This window comes from Misgurnus anguillicaudatus, chromosome 9 (genome assembly GCF_027580225.2).
Source record: "Misgurnus anguillicaudatus chromosome 9, ASM2758022v2, whole genome shotgun sequence".
Classification (NCBI taxonomy): domain Eukaryota; kingdom Metazoa; phylum Chordata; class Actinopteri; order Cypriniformes; family Cobitidae; genus Misgurnus; species Misgurnus anguillicaudatus.
Window position 1 is genome coordinate 8,385,280 of NC_073345.2, and position 16,743 is coordinate 8,402,022.

The 16,743-nt window shown below is 40.2% G+C and overlaps 1 protein-coding gene across 2 annotated transcripts in view; it reads right to left on the minus strand.

Annotated features, from left to right (window-relative positions):
• Positions 1-69: 69 nt before the first annotated feature.
• The window catches only part of ssh2b (slingshot protein phosphatase 2b), a 35,278-nt gene continuing 18,604 nt past the window's right edge, over positions 70-16,743 (minus strand). For both annotated transcript variants that reach the window (XM_055180706.2, XM_055180705.2), the window contains 7 exons: positions 14,729-14,822; positions 14,523-14,651; positions 14,194-14,240; positions 13,192-13,338; positions 12,598-12,798; positions 8,524-9,397; positions 70-2,214 (listed from right to left, as the gene is read on the minus strand). In XM_055180706.2, coding sequence (XP_055036681.2) covers positions 949-2,214; positions 8,524-9,397; positions 12,598-12,798; positions 13,192-13,338; positions 14,194-14,240; positions 14,523-14,651; positions 14,729-14,822 — 2,758 coding nt within the window. In that variant the 3' untranslated portion in view covers positions 70-948. The remainder of the gene's footprint in view (positions 2,215-8,523; positions 9,398-12,597; positions 12,799-13,191; positions 13,339-14,193; positions 14,241-14,522; positions 14,652-14,728; positions 14,823-16,743) is intronic.

Below are 16,743 nucleotides of genomic sequence, written 5' to 3' on the forward strand. Positions count from 1 at the left end.
ACATGAAAAAGCACTGCACACAGCAACCAATCACACTTAAACATAAAAAATACAAAAGCATTTCCAAAATGATTTTGAAATCTTTAATTGTCACAGTTTATGCACAATAAAAAGAAAATATTTTCCAGTCTTAAAATGACAGAATCGTTTCTGTTTCTTTCATTGTTTTCACTGTACAAACACCCTTAAAAGCAACTCTAAACACATACTCCGTGAGCATGCTTTCAAAATACAAACCACAGTTTAAAAAAACATAAAACAATGATAAAAAGTGCATATTAAAATCCCCCATGTCTGCTTTTTGTTATCTTCAACAAAACAGAGAACCCTGAAGGAAGGAACTGCACAAAAGTGAAAAAACAAACAGAAAATGTGCACACGCCCACATTGAAGTATACATATCATACACATCCACAAAATATACATATGCACACTGAGGCCCATAAACTCTACATTCTAGAAGTACCACAGAAGAGATCCCATTCTCATTAAACCAACATGCACACATAGTCATCTGTATTCATGTTACACTCACAATTACATCACATTCCTTTTTGAATGCATATATACTTATCGACGTCTTTCTTTCAGTCCTCAATATGCACGCAAAACACACACACAACCTCCAGAATCAATTCCAATTCAGCTGAAATTTTGTCGTATGTTTTCATAGACTGACAGGTAAAGGATGAAGTAGTAATTTCCATAGAACTTGACAGACATTGTGCAAAAAACAGATCAGTCATAGCACTTCATTATTTATTGTTCCTCAAGTGATTTTTCGTTGGGTCAGTATTTCAGGATTCCTATTCTTTGTGCTCTAAAATTCGCCTTTTTTGACTTCCGGTCAGATAAGGCCCACTGAGGTATGCGTGGCAAGTTAATCACAAACTCACACGTACAGAAACACACACACACACACGCACACACAGGCATACAGAATTAAAGTCACATAGTGTGGTAAGGGTTAACGGTACATTTCTTCAGCCTCCTCAGAGGATGCGTCCTCCCATACTGTTGACGTGTTGCCACAGGTATCAGGGCAGGGGCGGTCAAGGGAGCGTAACCTGCTTCCTGTGCATTATCCCGCCTCCAACACTGATTGGTTGGTGGGGAGAGTGGCAGTGACATGACATCATAATCACAATGTTCAGCCTCCTCGGTCTCACAATCATCTGTGTGTGTGTGTCCAAGCATATGAGATCCAGTGGATGAAAGAGGAGATACAGAAGAGGAAGGGAGAGAAGGAGTGCAATAGGGGTAAACGCACTTCTTTTTTGAGGTATCATCACTGTGCGAGTGGGGCTGTGGCTTGTCGGTGAAAGTGGAGAGCAAAGCAGGGCTCAAGTCAAGCTCGCTCAGGTCGACGGGTGAGAGCTCCAACAACCCGAGTTTCGCCAAGGAGGCCGACCGCTTCATCATTGAGGGTGGGGTCAGCCCGGCCTGCCGGATCCGAGCCTCCACCTCTTTGGTCCGCAAAGCCCGGCCGTTTCTTTGCTCCCTTCCGGACCATGGTTGGCTGAGCCTTTTGTCGGAGCGGCCACTTAATTGCCAGAGGAACGCCCCGAGCTCTTTCAGGGTCTCCCACGTTTCTCTCATGTCCTTTGGACAGCGTCCAGCGTCAGTGTTACTCTCCTGCTCTGTGATTCCGTCTAGCTGAAGAACCAAAGCAGGAGATGAGCTTGATAAATCCGAATGACTTTGTCTCGAGGGCTCTCCGTCCCCGAGTCTTCTCTCACTCTCTCTTCCAGTTCTCTCCTCAACACTCAAAGGCTCCTCTCCCTCCGTCTCATCTCCAGTGTTCTGATGCTGCTGGTAATGTTGATTTGACACAGTGCTTGGCTCAGACGCGAGGTGTGTTTGTGGAGAGGTCTTCTCTGTTTTCCCTCTGCTACTGGTGTTGACGGGGGAGCGTCGCGAGGAACACGTGGGGGCCGGGGACACCGGCGGCGTCGGCGAGACCTCCTGCTTGATCTTCTGCTCGAGCTCTCTGGTAGCTCGCCACACGGTGCCCCTCGCCCAGTCGCTTTGAAGGTCTTTTCCATGCTCCGCTTTCTCCATTTCGGCTTCCGCCGACGCGTCTTGAGCGAACTCCTCTTCCTCGCTGTTGCTACAGGAAACAGGTTGACTGGTAGGAAGGGGGGGAAGGGTTACGCTGTGCTGTACAGACTCCATTTCTGAAATTACGTTATGGACTGAGACACTGCAGCTCTCCTGTAGCAAAAACAGATGAGGTGGTTATTATTTGTATTGAATATCTAACTTCATCATTTCACAAAAAAAGGTCAAATGGGTCAGCATTGCTATAACATGAAGTGCAAAATAACTAGTTGCATTCTGGACAAAATGAAACATTTTAAAGGGTTACTCGATAATTTATTCACCCCCATGTCTTCCAAGATGTGTATGTCTTTATGTCGAAAAGAAATTATGATTTTTGAGGAAAACATTCCAGGATTTTTTTCAATATAGTGGACATAAAGCCTGATTTAGAGTAGTGCGTAAGTTCTACGCCATAGCTCTGCATAGCCTGACGTGCACCTCGCAAAATTTTTAAAGGACAAGTTCGGTATTTTACACTTAAAGACTGTTTTCAGATAGTTTATGATGAAATAGAACGGTTTTGACTGAAATTTGGACATATGCGGCTGCCCCGAGAATATTCGGGTGTTTGCTGTTTCACCTTGCACCTCTATAATGGGTTTATAGGTGCACAGGAACAATCCTTCCTAAAATGCATTAAACTTTCGTTTACAAAGACGTGAAACTCAGCGAGTGGTCAGGGGTGTTCACTGATATGCTCACACAAAAATCGCTGCAAAAGATGCCTTCCAACAGGTGTTTTAGCATTCGCTGTAAACTTGTGGACCTATTTTTCCAAACGCCTTACACCCGTATATTCTTACGTTGAGAGCTTGAATAATAGACACTCCAGCCCAGTTGGTGGCGATAATCCGACTTTGCCAATTGGAAGAATACAAAGAAGGTTTCCCGCGCGGAGTAATACCGTACCTCACAGCACATCTAATACAAGTCAATGGAGTTGGCAAAAACTACGATAAATCCTGTTGGAATGCGTCTTTTGCAGCGATTCCCGTGTGAGCATATCCGGGAACACCCCCGACCACTCGGTGAGCCCCACGTCCCTGCAAACGAAAGTTCAATGCACTCCAGGAAGGATTGCTCCAGCGCACCCACAACCCCACCATAGAGGTGGGAGGTGAAACAGCAAACACTCGAAAATTCTCAGGGCAGCCGCATATGTCGAAATTTCAGTCAAAACCGTTCTATTTCATCACAAACAATCCGAAAACAGGGCTCCAAGTGCAAAATACCAAACCTGTCCTTCAACAGCGCGTCAGTTCTACGCAGACCACAAGCGCTGTGATTGATCCACCAGAACCCCTCCCGTCAGGTAAAAAAACTGCATCATACGTATTTCCATTTGCGCCGGTGAAAACAAAGTTGAGAAGTGATTTAACTCAAACTGCAACAAAAGTCGCTGTTTATTTACTTCCATCACTGCTGGTGTTCTCAAATCATACAAAACAACTATGAAAACTGACTCGGAACCTACGCCGTAGGACCCACGCACAACCTTAACGAGCCCTTAAGGGTCCTATCTAACAAATTATCGTCATTTTCGCCAAACCACAACTTCTCGTCTTGCACTAGCAAGGTGACACGCCAGCGCGACCTAACGTTACGTAATGACATCGAAAGGTCACACGTCACAAATGTGAAACGCAAACTTGCAGACCATTTTAAACAATAAACTGACACAAAGACATTAATTAGTATCATTCCACATACAACAACATCAGACGGTCCTCTTTCGCCACACTTGTAAACACTGGAGCGGTAGTTTCACATATGTCATAAGCGACCTTTCGCTGGTGCATCACATGATTAGTGTAAGATGAGGCGTTGTGGGTTTTTTTTGGCGAAAATGACGATCGTTTTGCCAGACAAGACCCCTATGCCTCGTTTAGAGCCATTTGAAGCTGCGTTGAAACTGCAATTTTAAACTGCATTGAAACTGTTGAGGTCCAATAAAGTCTATTAAACTGAAAAAATCCTGGAATATTTTCCTCAAAAAACTAAATTTCTTGTTGACTGAACAAAGAAAAACAGACATCTTGGATGAAATGTTTTTTTTTATATAAAAGTTGAGTAATCCCTGAAGTGAAATTATGCATTAAACATCAATGCTGATACTGGAGACTGATCAACACAATGAAACGGATGAAGGAACCCATGCAACATTTCTGATCAACAGTAGGTGGTGGTGTGGGGCATGAGATTTAACTCGTATGGTTTTGGTGAAAGATGATATGGAACTGGACCTGATTTTAAGAGAGTTTAACACTTACTCTCAGGTAGGTTATTTCCTTGCTGCGGGACGATAATATAATGTTAACAAAGATGTACAGTAAAGATTTGAACTTCACAGTAACTTCATTCAACCGTGTTAAACGCAGTGCCTTGAGAAAGTATCCAGGTCCCAGCCCTTATTTTCACAAATTTCCACAAAATTTGACTGACTTTGCACACTGTTATGGAGCAACATTATCATATGTCAGCTTGCCTATAAAACCCCAGTTAAAAAGTACTGTTTGTAATCTACACAAAACCATCCTGCATAATGTAAAGAACATATAACCTTGATATTTTTAATATTGACTGAGGAAGATTATGTCAAAGATTGAAATTAATGTGATACTTGAGTAAACTTAAATGCTGCTAATCTGTAGCGTGGCAGTGGAGAGATGGTTTCTTCACTTTATTTTAAAGGTCATGAAACACATCCGTACATTTTTTTGAGATGTTAATAGGTATGTTGCACCTGACCAAGGAGGACAACGTTAGACAATGCAAGCGGATAATTTACAGATCATCAGGAATATTTTTGTCAACAGAGTTTGAAAACGCTGAGTCACATACTGTGTCATCATGAGTGTCTCATTAGCCGCTACTGTGCCGAAACATGGGTTGCGAGGGCTCATTTGCATGATGTAAAAAAGTGGCATGTTTGTCCTGTCATCCATCTTTACTGCTCAAATCCCATATTTGTGAATCAATGTCACAGAATAACAACAATGCATTTGTATAATTGTGTAATGTATCAGGTGCATATATATGTATCCTTTCAAATATGAAAATCCTCTCATAAATTACCATCATGCCATCTCAGATCTATATGACTTCCTTTCATTAGTTGAACACAACTAATAATATTATATTAAAATGCCTTCATGTTATCTTGATATATATGACCCTGTACCACAAAACCAGTCATAAAGGTCATTTTTTAAAATACATAATCTGAAAATTGAATAACTAAGCTTTCCATCGATATATGGTTTATTAGGTTTGATTAATATTTGGCCGAGAAGCAACTATTTGAAAATCTGGAATCTGATGGTGCAAAAAACCAATGCACTAATGATAAATACATTTTTTGATATATTTACAATAAAAAATTTACAAAATATCTTCATGGAACATGATCTTTACTTAATATCCTAATGATTAAAAAAAAAGAGATAATTTTGACCCATACAATGTATTGCTGGCTACCGTATTTTTCGATCTATAAGCCGCGTTTTTTTTCATAACTTGGCTGGTGCTGCTGCTTATAGTCAGGTGCACCTTGTAAGTCAGTATGAATTAATTTTGACATTTATGAGACAAGAAACAACATTACCGTCTACAGCCACGAGAGTCCGCCATATGCTGCATCTGTATTTATGTAATTCAATGGATTCAGTAATGTGGAATGACGAGTATGTGAACATCACGCTAGTTGGCTTGTTCGGTTAATTTAACCTATTCAACCTTCCAGGTTAGTTCTGTATGCTATGATTTATCGTGTAAATAACTAATAATATTACTTTAACGTACAGACATCTATTCAGCCTGCTGTTCTGTCTGCTATTGTTTAGTTGAAAAACTTGCCTTTCCAGATTAAATGTCTGTTCTCCGGCTTGGATTGTGAAATAATTTTCTAAATAAACGCAACGTATAGTCCACTGTGACTTATATATGTTATTTAGTCTAAATGACGCATTTTTGAATGATGCGGCTCCGGTGCGGCTTATAGTCCGGAAATTACGGTACATACAATGTGTTGCTGGTATACAAATATAACCGTGTTATCAGTGGTTTTGTGGTCCAGGGTCCTGTCCTAACAAACAATACATCAATGGAAAGCATTCAGAAGATGTATAAATCTTAATTAAAAAAATGACTGGTTTTGTGGTCCAGGGTCAGATTTATCATATTTATTCAAAAGCATTAAATACTGTCACTATCCAAAATCTCCATGTACTGGTCACCAGACTTTAACCCGACTCTCTATTCCCTGCTGCTACAAAGCACCCACACAATGCTGTTTATTTACCACCACCAGCAGCGAATTAAACTTTACAAATGTGGTGTTACCTGGATGATGATGGACAGTGTTAGTCACACACCGCTTTGATTTTGAGACAAAAAGCTCCACTTTGGTCTCATCAGACCTCCACTTATAACTTTGTGGTGTCTTCAAATGACGTTCGGCAAAGTTATTTTTTTACAGACAAAGTCTTCATCTTTGTCATTCTCCCATATTCATTCTTAAGCTCCTACAGAAAGAACTGCACTGAGCTCCTGGATACATCTGTGGTTTTGATACTGCCTGGTATCTTTCTCCAAATTTCTGCTCCTTCATATATATGTCTCATATGTTTTGTCTCCATTTTGTTTTGTTCAATGGAAAATCCCATACTGTTTGACCTTATAAAGAGGAAATGTATTTATTTTCATGATGTATATCAAAACAGGTGATGCACTCGTTTCTTGCACAGGTGGACACCATCCACAAACTGGATATGTATATAAATAGGGATGGGAATCAGGGAATTTTACAATTCAATTTAAGATTCTTTTAGCATGTTTGTACTTCATGTGCAAGTGCAACACTCCCTGTGTCCAAAACTGCCTACTTCCATTCTATATAGCAGGCGAAAATCAGTAGGCGAGGCAAGTAGTATGTCTAAATTTATAGTATTCGTAAAACAGTAGCCGAAAAGTACCTGGATGACCCATTACTTCCCGCAAGATTTTTAATGTGCATTCAATGGACAAGTTATTATCCCAGAAGAGGAGTTATCCAACAAAATAATTAAAAAGTGTCAGAAAGTGGTGACGTGGCATCATTCAAATTAAAATACATAAGGTTAAACAGTTGTTTCTTGTGGTTAAATTGCGCTTGTTTAACATCATCCTAGCTAACGGCACACTTGCTGTTATGACGACGTATGTCATGTGATGTATCAACATGGCGGATGTAGTACATCCGAATTTCATTCATACTATCCATATTCATACTACATAGTACCTACTGTCTTAACGGTACTTCATCTAATTCAGTACCTATTGTCACAGTATGTGATTTCGGACACCGGGACTATTTCAGTCTGTGATCCATATCAGCAGAAGAATGCTAACATTTGATCCTCAACCCTATTTATAAGGCAATACCTTATACCTGTGCAAGATTAGCCTTATAAATACAAAGTAAATTAATACTTTATAAATTACTTTTAGATTTAGACACTAAGGGCCAGATTTACTAAACGTGGCAAATTGGCGGGAACGCACGATTAAAAAAAGCGCAGATGGGAGTGGTAATATCTGTGGGTTATTTAATTAAAAGACACAAATTAAATAACACAGGTGCAACAGCTGATTTTCATAATTACCAACACAATCTACTATGAGCAGAGCAAATTATTTTAGGGTCGCAAATAAGCAGAGCTGATGCTCCTCAGGTGCGGGTGATCTACTAACGCCTGATGTGCTTGAGTTCAGCACCATGGATATCGCAGCTGAAAATTCAGGGTGTGAAATCCCAGCTAACAAAGCCATAGGACATTAATAAGTACCAGAGGACAAAAATAAAAGTTTACAAGAAGTTTTAAAACACCTGGTATTGTGTGACTTCTCCTAGTGACTCCTCTTTAATTTCCTCCAGCAACTTGTAGAAAAAAATTCTCTCCCTTGGCTTGTACCATACGCTATTTGATCTATGCGACGCATCCTCCTATCAGCAACAATTGCAGCCATTTCAAGCGCAAAATGATTTAAGACATGCTTTTATCCGGTGTTAAATAATGATGCAAATACCATTAATATCACAAACACCTTTTCTACGCGAATTATCCACTGCAAAATCCCGACAGTCGTTACCTAATGCAAAAATTATGGTTTGCGCTGGTGCAAGCTTTTAGTAAATCTGGCCATATTTTGTGAAAACAGTATCAGGGGCTGAATACTTTTTCAAGGCTCTGCAAGTTGTTGTTTATAGAAAAAAACTTTTGCCTTTTCGCAAAGTAATAAAAAGCACATTGTTGCACTATTATATAATATTATATAAAAATAACTGGAGGCAGTTTTAAAATTTTTACCAACAATGGACATTTCCGCAATCCCTCCCCCCAAAAAAAACTGTTATTGTATAGTTTCCTAAATATACCTTACCTTTTTCTGCTCTTCCTCTTTAACCGGATTATCAGGAAGTAGCCGTTTTGTCTCAACACTTGGACTTTTGTCCCGGGGCGTCTGGTGCACTGCCTGCTCGGAAGTCCCTCTGGTTTGCCCCTCCTGGGAAAGACCCTGGAATTTTTCTCTGGCACTGAAAAAGTCGATGCGGTCTGTGCTCAGAGTTGTGGGACGGGGGCTCGAGGGCTCTGACTTGTGTAATGTGGCACTGGGGTGGTGGTCGTGATCACTGGCGTGACTTAGCCCTGCACAGTTTGTCTCCGTGTTAGGCACTTGCTGGCTGAGATCCTGCGACCCTGAGGAATTCGGGGCCTGTGTGCAAGGCTCGGGGGTCCTGCTCCTAATGGTCACAGGTGAGGGTACCTTAGGACCAGCCTTTTCCAAAGGCACAAGATTGGACACCTCGTGCTGATCGGGCAGCACCTGCTTGTTCTTTGCATCTGAGAAAAGCCTGGGAGAAGAGGGTGAGTGATGTACAGCAGCGGGTGGGTGGGGACGACCCAATGAGACCGTCTCGGCGATGGTCACAGAGGTGATGTCAGATATGGCCCCTGGGACTACAGTGGCAGCCCTAGGTCTGGGGTGGGCAGATTCCTCCGTGGGCCCATGGTGGTTCCCATCTGGACTCCCCAGGCCGTTGTAAATATGGGGTTTTGGCCAATCTGTGGGCTCAGCTGTAGGTGTAAGGGTCTGCAGGAGCTCCTGTATTGAGGGCGAGCCCTGGAAGCCCACCTGGTTGCGGGAATTGGAGCGGCCGAGAGACTGCGCAGCAGGGGCTTTACAGAGCGGCTCGTGGTGCTCAGAAAGATCACTGTCCGAGAGGGAACGCCACAGCTTATTGTGTCTCTGTTTGCTGGTGTGGAGAAAACAACATGTAAGTAAACAAAACCAACAATTTAAAAAATGAAAAAAAAAAGTTATAGAGGAGCAGTATATATTGGTGTTCCTGTAGCTCAATTGGCACAGCATTACATTAGCAATCCATTGATCATGGGTTTGATCAGAAATGAATAAATGTAAATGACAGAAATTGTATGTTAAAACACAATCTTGCTTGCTATTTGAAAAAGCATTCACTTTGAACATAATCTAAGATTCACACCACAGCTGTGTCCATTCTGTATACCTAGAAATAGGTCACTCATAAACTATTATGGCTATGCCACCACACCCATCAACATAATGTGACTAGACATGTTTACACAATGATGTCTATTCAGTATTATGCAACTTACCCCCCCCCCATACAATGACAGTATGACCTACACAGGTGAATAGACATCAGCTGATGTCATTTACATACTGAAGTCCTAAATGTACAGTGCCAAAATAAACCTGTTTAGTTTTAAGCATTAAGGGGCGGTTTCCCAGACAGGGTTTAGATCAGTGGTCTCCAACATATGTGTCCGTGGGAGTCCGCGAGTTACCCGCCAAAGCACATTCTACTAACAGCTTAAATTGTAATATTTATTTATTACATATTTTATATTAGCTGGGCTTCTATATATGTTAACATTTTAAAAAATTCTAAAACATATCAACAAGAAAATAAAAAAGGTTTTGAGAAGACTATATAAAAAAATAGCTCTCCAGATTGTTTTATCCATTGTGGTAGCCCTTGCGCACATAAAGGTTTGAGACCCCTGGTTTAGATTAATCCAGGACTAGACCTAAGTTATATCAGGACATTTAAAGGGACACTCCACTTTTTTGAAAATATGCTTTTTCCAGCTCCCCTAGAGTTAAACATTTGATTTTTATTGTTTTGGAATCCATTCAGCCGATCTTCGGATCTGGTGATACCACTTTTAGCATAGCTTAGCATAATCAATTGAATCTAATTAGACCATTAGCATCGCGCTCAAAAAGAGTTTTGATATTTTTTCTATTTAAAACTTGACTCTTCTGTAGTTACGTCGTGTACTAAGACCGACGGAAAATTAAAAGTTGTGATTTTCTAGGCAGATAATGGCTAGGAACTATACTCTTATTTTGGCGTAATAATCAAGGACTTTGCTGCCGTAACATGGCTGCAGGAGGCGCAATATTACGCAGCAGTCAAAAATAGTCCCCTTAGTATCTTTCAATAGCAGGGAACTATTTTTGGGCACTATGTAATGTCATTGCACCTCCTGCAGCAATGTTACAACAACAAATTCCTTGATTACTGCAAGGTGTTTTTAAATTAAGGCAGCTGAAACATGCATTTTAGTCTGGGACAAGGACAAACCCTGTCCCGGAAACTGCCCCTTAGAGATTGTCTTGGAAAAAAAGGGGACAAGTACAATATGGTCCATAAACACGTCACTGCTGAGTTATCAGACTTTAAGTACCCTAAACATGGCCATTCAGTAATTTTACAGGAAGTGGCAGGTCTGCTACATGGTAAACCATCACATGCACAAATTCACAATCTCAGAAAATCAAGCACATGATCAAATATGCCCAGGCCAGGTGGAATGCAGTCGAGCAGCTCGTGTAACTATTTAATGAATACAATCAGAACACGATAATCAAAGTACCGTGTCTTTAAAATGGGGTTAACATTCATTTGAACAGTCATTTCAATGAATGGCATACGTGCATATTTGTACACAGATATTTCCATGTAGACTATGACTAAACCAACCTTTCATAAATTTCCTTAAAAGGTACAATCTTTTTTGTTTATGCTGTACAATAGGGATGGGCGATATGGCCTAAAAAATGTATCACGGTAATTTCAGTTGTTTGTTGCGGTGACTATAAATTATTCTCTTCTGTAAAATATCAGATTAGGTTATGTTTAAGTTGTGTTCCACTGTGAATGTGCTAAAAAACCTCACACAACAACAATTACACAATAATAATTCAAATGTTAAAGTAACCTGATAAAGTAAAGAAGTTTAGTGTGGAACAGTCAATAGTCCCTTTCACACATACAGTCTTTACTGGTAATTTACTGGTAAATTGCAGTTAACAGGTAATGTGTGAACCGAACCTTTCCGGTAAATCAGTACTCCCAATTTACCAGTAAGACAGGTTGTAAGATTACCAGTAATTTACCAGGAAGTGCTATTTGTGAACGAAAAATATAGGCTTACCGGCATTTAGAACAGGCGACGTCAGACCGCGCTGACAGCTTCGGCTTCGGGCCAATCAGAACGCTTTTTTTGTATAGATGACGCGTTTACAGATGTTTCCACACATGTGCTACTTAAAAGTCGAGCACACCTGAAGTTAACATCCACATTTCTTCACCACAGTTGTTTCAAACAGCTTACCATCTATTTGCCAAATAGCCGACGTCCTTAGCACACCCTCTGTGATTTGCAGACGGCCCCAAAAGCAGCCTAGGTGGATATGCAGCGAATATCAAACCTAAAACTAACATTACCTCGCTCCTCTGTGAAGCCTAATGTGCAAACGCAGGTTCCGTTTGACGCCGCCTAATGCAATGTTGTTTGGTCACGAGCAACTTTGCGACCGTCAGTGTTTGCCACAGATGTGAAAACGACAAAATACGGACCGTGGATAGTAAGTCATAATCCGCCATTGTTTACAAATACGACACTGAGCTCACCGGCCGCGCTCCACAGGTAACTTCCGCTTTTTCTCCGAGTTTACTGGTATTTTGATATGTGTGAATGATGTCTTACTGGTAAAAAGACGGAACGTCACTGCATGTGTGAACGGCACGTTTTTGTATTTACTGGTAAATGCATTCATGGTAATAACAACAAGCCCCTCCTCAGCCTCACGTCTGCCTTCCGCCATGTTTGTTTTCACTCCGCACGTGAACAGGGAATTGGGCGCGCACAAACTACATCATTAACAAGATGTATTGTTGTTATCGCGAGGTGACAGATTTTCATTGTGATGATACATTTTGGCGGTATATTGCAAACGATAAGATATCGCCCATCCCTACTGTACAAGATGATTTACATTGCTGTTTGGCACATACATAGCCTGTAAAGAATTTAGCTCATTTCTTTGTGTTAAAATGCACATCTTTTAAACATCACAAATACAGAAACATACTCTCAAATCAATACAGATACAAAAACTTACCTGGCCATTAGGATGCCCTGATATTCCTCCAGCTGTCTCATAAAAGATGGGTTGGGCTTGGTGACGGCCCGTCGCTCTTTAACATACTCAAAAGCCTGCTCCAGGTCCCAGCCGTACTCCTTCATGGCGTAAGCGATCACGGTGGAAGCCGATCGGCTGACACCCATTTTACAATGCACCAGGCACTTTGACCCTGCTTTCCTGTAGGTATCAGATTAGTGTCGTGTTAAAAAGTGGATAGCAGCGCTAGTATTGTCAATATGTAATTTAGCTGGTGAAGCAACACAATAAATCAAGATGTGTCAACATTCAGGGAAGTGAAAGACTTCTGAAAAAATTATAAGCTATTAAAACTTAAAGGTCACCTATTGTGCCCCAGCTTACAGGATGTAAAACAAGTCACACTTTCTAGAGTGTGTATGTGAAGTTTTATCATGAAATACCATATAGATAATTTATTATATCAGGTTAAAATTTCCATTTTTTAGGTGTGAGCAAACAGGTGCCGTTTTTGTGTGCGTCCCTTTAAATGCAAATGAGCTGCAATAAAGATTTTTTTTCACAACAGGTCCCCTTTAAATTATTAACACTCACTTGGCTCTGGAAATAAACTTATAAGTGTCGTTCCAGTAAGCCAGCAGGTCTGTGGCTTCTTCATCGTAAACACGGATGTTGTGGTACTCGAAGAGGTTAGGGAAAAAGTTATCAATCTCCCGTGTCACATTGAGGATGTATTGCACCCTGATGGCACATAGACAAAGGTACAGTTTCAAACAAGCATAATCATTAAAAAAACATAAATATTGATAATAACTAGAGATGCAGCGATATACCGGCCTATAATTGGTATCGGCAGATAAAAGCTATTTTTCGATTTATCAGACATCGGCTGGTTGTTTGGGACATGTGACAAAGTATTTCTGTGCCAAATGCACTTTGCCAGGGTTCGTACAAATTTCTAAAAGTTTTTTTTTCATTCATATGTAACAATCCTGCTCTATTTCTTTTATGGGTAATTTCATTGCAGGAAGTACAGTGGAAGTCCTTATATGGGCACTTTAACCAGAATAGCGCACACACAGACACCAACCAAGAGCTGATGCGAAATCAACGTCACCAAAGAAGTGTGATGTTGTTTGTGAGGGAAATTTAAGCTTGTTCAGTTTCCAAATTTACCCAGCAGTATGGAAACAATGGATGTAGTTTGTTTATCCGGGGTAGCAGTGGAGTTGTGCGTGTGTGTTTGTTTAACGCTGGATTTTGTTAAAATGGGATGGTCCCGATCGTGTCACGAGTCACAGGTGGTAAGTAAAACTGCATCAAATGTCTGTGTTTTGTTAGCAATCGGTGCGTAAGTGCATATAATGTAAACGACACGAACATGTAGTGAATCATCAAGTTATCCAGAGATAGTGGGATAATATTTTGGGTGTTGCTTGCTCTATTGCTATTGGTAGACATCATTTTAAGCAATCGAACATTGGCACAGAAATGTTATGTCAGTGCATCCCTAATAATAACTTGTTTGTGGCTAAAACGGTTCGGTAGGAAGGTATTACAGGAATGTGTGCTTGTTTCATAATAAAAAAAACTCACCCGCTGTTTTGCAGTTCTTCCAGATTAGATGCATTCCATTCAGAACCCTTAAATTAAAGAGACAGTACAACAATTACCTATGGCACAAATACAGTGAGTAAATCCTTAAATAATATGTGACAGCTACGGTATTACACACATGCTTGTCATACTAATGATCAGGCATTATGGATAGTTGCCAAGGTGTTGCTATATGGTTCCTTATCTGTTTTTAGTGGTTGTTAGCAGCATACCAGTGTTTCGATCAAACCCTAAACTTAGCATGAGCAATAGCAATAATGACGCCAGTCAGAGCAAACAGCACAAACGATGCATGGGTAAAGTCTCACCAGGTAAACATGCTCAAATATCTCCGTAGGCTTGTCCATTTGACCCAAGATGACGATCATTTCGTTATCGATGTACTCCTTAAACTCCCGCAAATTACACCCCATTTGCATCTCCAGCTCTGTGCGGATCTAAACCGATAAGCAGAAGGTGAGAAGAAGAACTAAATGCAGCATCCAGGAAGTGATTTTTTAAGGCGTGTTGGCACCTCTTTTGATGTGATGTTCTCCAGATCCTTCTGCATCATGATCTCTCTCAAACGAGTCTTGATGAGTCTCTCTGTTCTTTCACGCTCGGTTGGCCTGCAGACACGGAAAACATAAAACAGTCATTTTTCAATAAAATTCATGAATGATGTGAGCTGTTTTTAGCAAGTCTTCTTAGAGATGCGAGTTATGAGCTTTCAGTCTGAGCTAAATGACAACAGACTGAATGTCAAGATGACAAGTCTTTCTCTTGTATGACTAATGTCGTTCAGTTCATGAATGAACGACATTTATGAGCTCGTTCTCTTTATGAATCACACAAAAAGAATTTATCAGTCTGAAAAGTCCATTACTAAACAATTAAACTATTAAATCGCAAGAAAATATTAACAAACTAAGGGCCTGAAAAATACAGTTTAGTTTGTTTTATCAAACCTAAAAGTCCACATTGAAGACAGAGTGCCTGATCACAGTGAAACCCTGTAGGCTATGTTATGTAGGTTCCTTAAGCTCTGTGAACCCGTCTGCGAGTCCAAAACTACATCAAACCTATTAAACAATATATACTGTATATGTTGCGGAGCACACAGTTTTCTGTAAAATAAGATTTTTTTTGCAATTTACTCCAAATTATGTGGGAAAATGACTCTTTCAAATTTAGGCATGCCCAATTCTGCAAAAATTTTAATTATATAACAGAACATAAACTTCCGAATAAATTTGTCCCTGTGCAATATAGGCAAATCTGTTGTTCTGTGTAGAGATGAAATGGTATGAAATTTTTAAATTACGGTTATAGTGACCAAAATCACCACGATTATCAAACACTCTTTGTAAACAATTTCTAGAAATGTAAAAAAGTACTGATGCAAACCAAATTTAAAATAGATTTTACATGTAAGTGCATTTTTGTTCACATAAACATCAAATAAATAACATTAATATTATTACTGACACATTTGGGGTCATGAGACAAATGTTAATCTAGTTCAGATTAGTGATGTTAACAATCGATCTTCGATTAATTGTCAATAAGAATAAAATCGATAAAACTTAACGATTGTCGAAAAAGCAAGCACGTGTGTGCGGCGCCTGCGCAAAGCACATACACAGCTGGTGAAAAAATTAAACAAGCGTGAAGAAGTTAAACTAGCCATGATTACAACAATGCTCGATGCCAAACACACACTTGGGCTTTTTAACCTCATTCGAGACGAGGCTGGCTGCTAACGCTACGAAATGGCATCCGCAGTGGATCTGAGAGGGTCCGATGCAGAAAATGCGAACACGGTTACTGAAAACAAAGACCCTCTTCAGGGAAGCCTACAAGATTAGCATAGCAACGCTGCTATACACAGGAAAAAGACCAGAAGCCATTTTTAATAAACAGATTAAAATGTAAAACTTAAATTCTGGCAAGAAACTGTTAAATGTAAACTGTAACGGACTGTCGTTACACTTTGATCGCCCGCAACATATATCATTGATCATCATTATTTACTGGCTGAGGCGCTACACGCTAAACACTGTTGCGTGTTTTCTAATGGAAGGTTGAAATCTTCATAATATAAGCATCTTTGCTGAAAGTACGCCGCAGGTCTAAAGCTGGGGAGACGACGGGAAAAGTGCCCTTTGTGTGCTTCTTGGATATAATTACAACAAGCGGTGTATCAACGACTCAGAAAGCGAGGTGAACAACTAGAGAAATAACACTTGATGATAATGAAACTTTTATTTTGTCGCACGGACTTTAATCCGTCTGTGCGGAGTGCCCGTTATGAGGCGGAGTTTACTGTGTCATTATATTTCATTACGAGATTAAATTGATGATTTTTATCAAAACACCAACTACATCGACTCATTTAGACAAAATAAAATATTTTAATTCGCAAGAGGAAGCTGGCATTTTTACGCACACTTTTATGTCATTGGCTATATGCCACTGCTGTAATGGCTTATTGCACTATTACTGTTAACGATTATTCGATTGATTGATCGTTAATTTAAACGATCATGG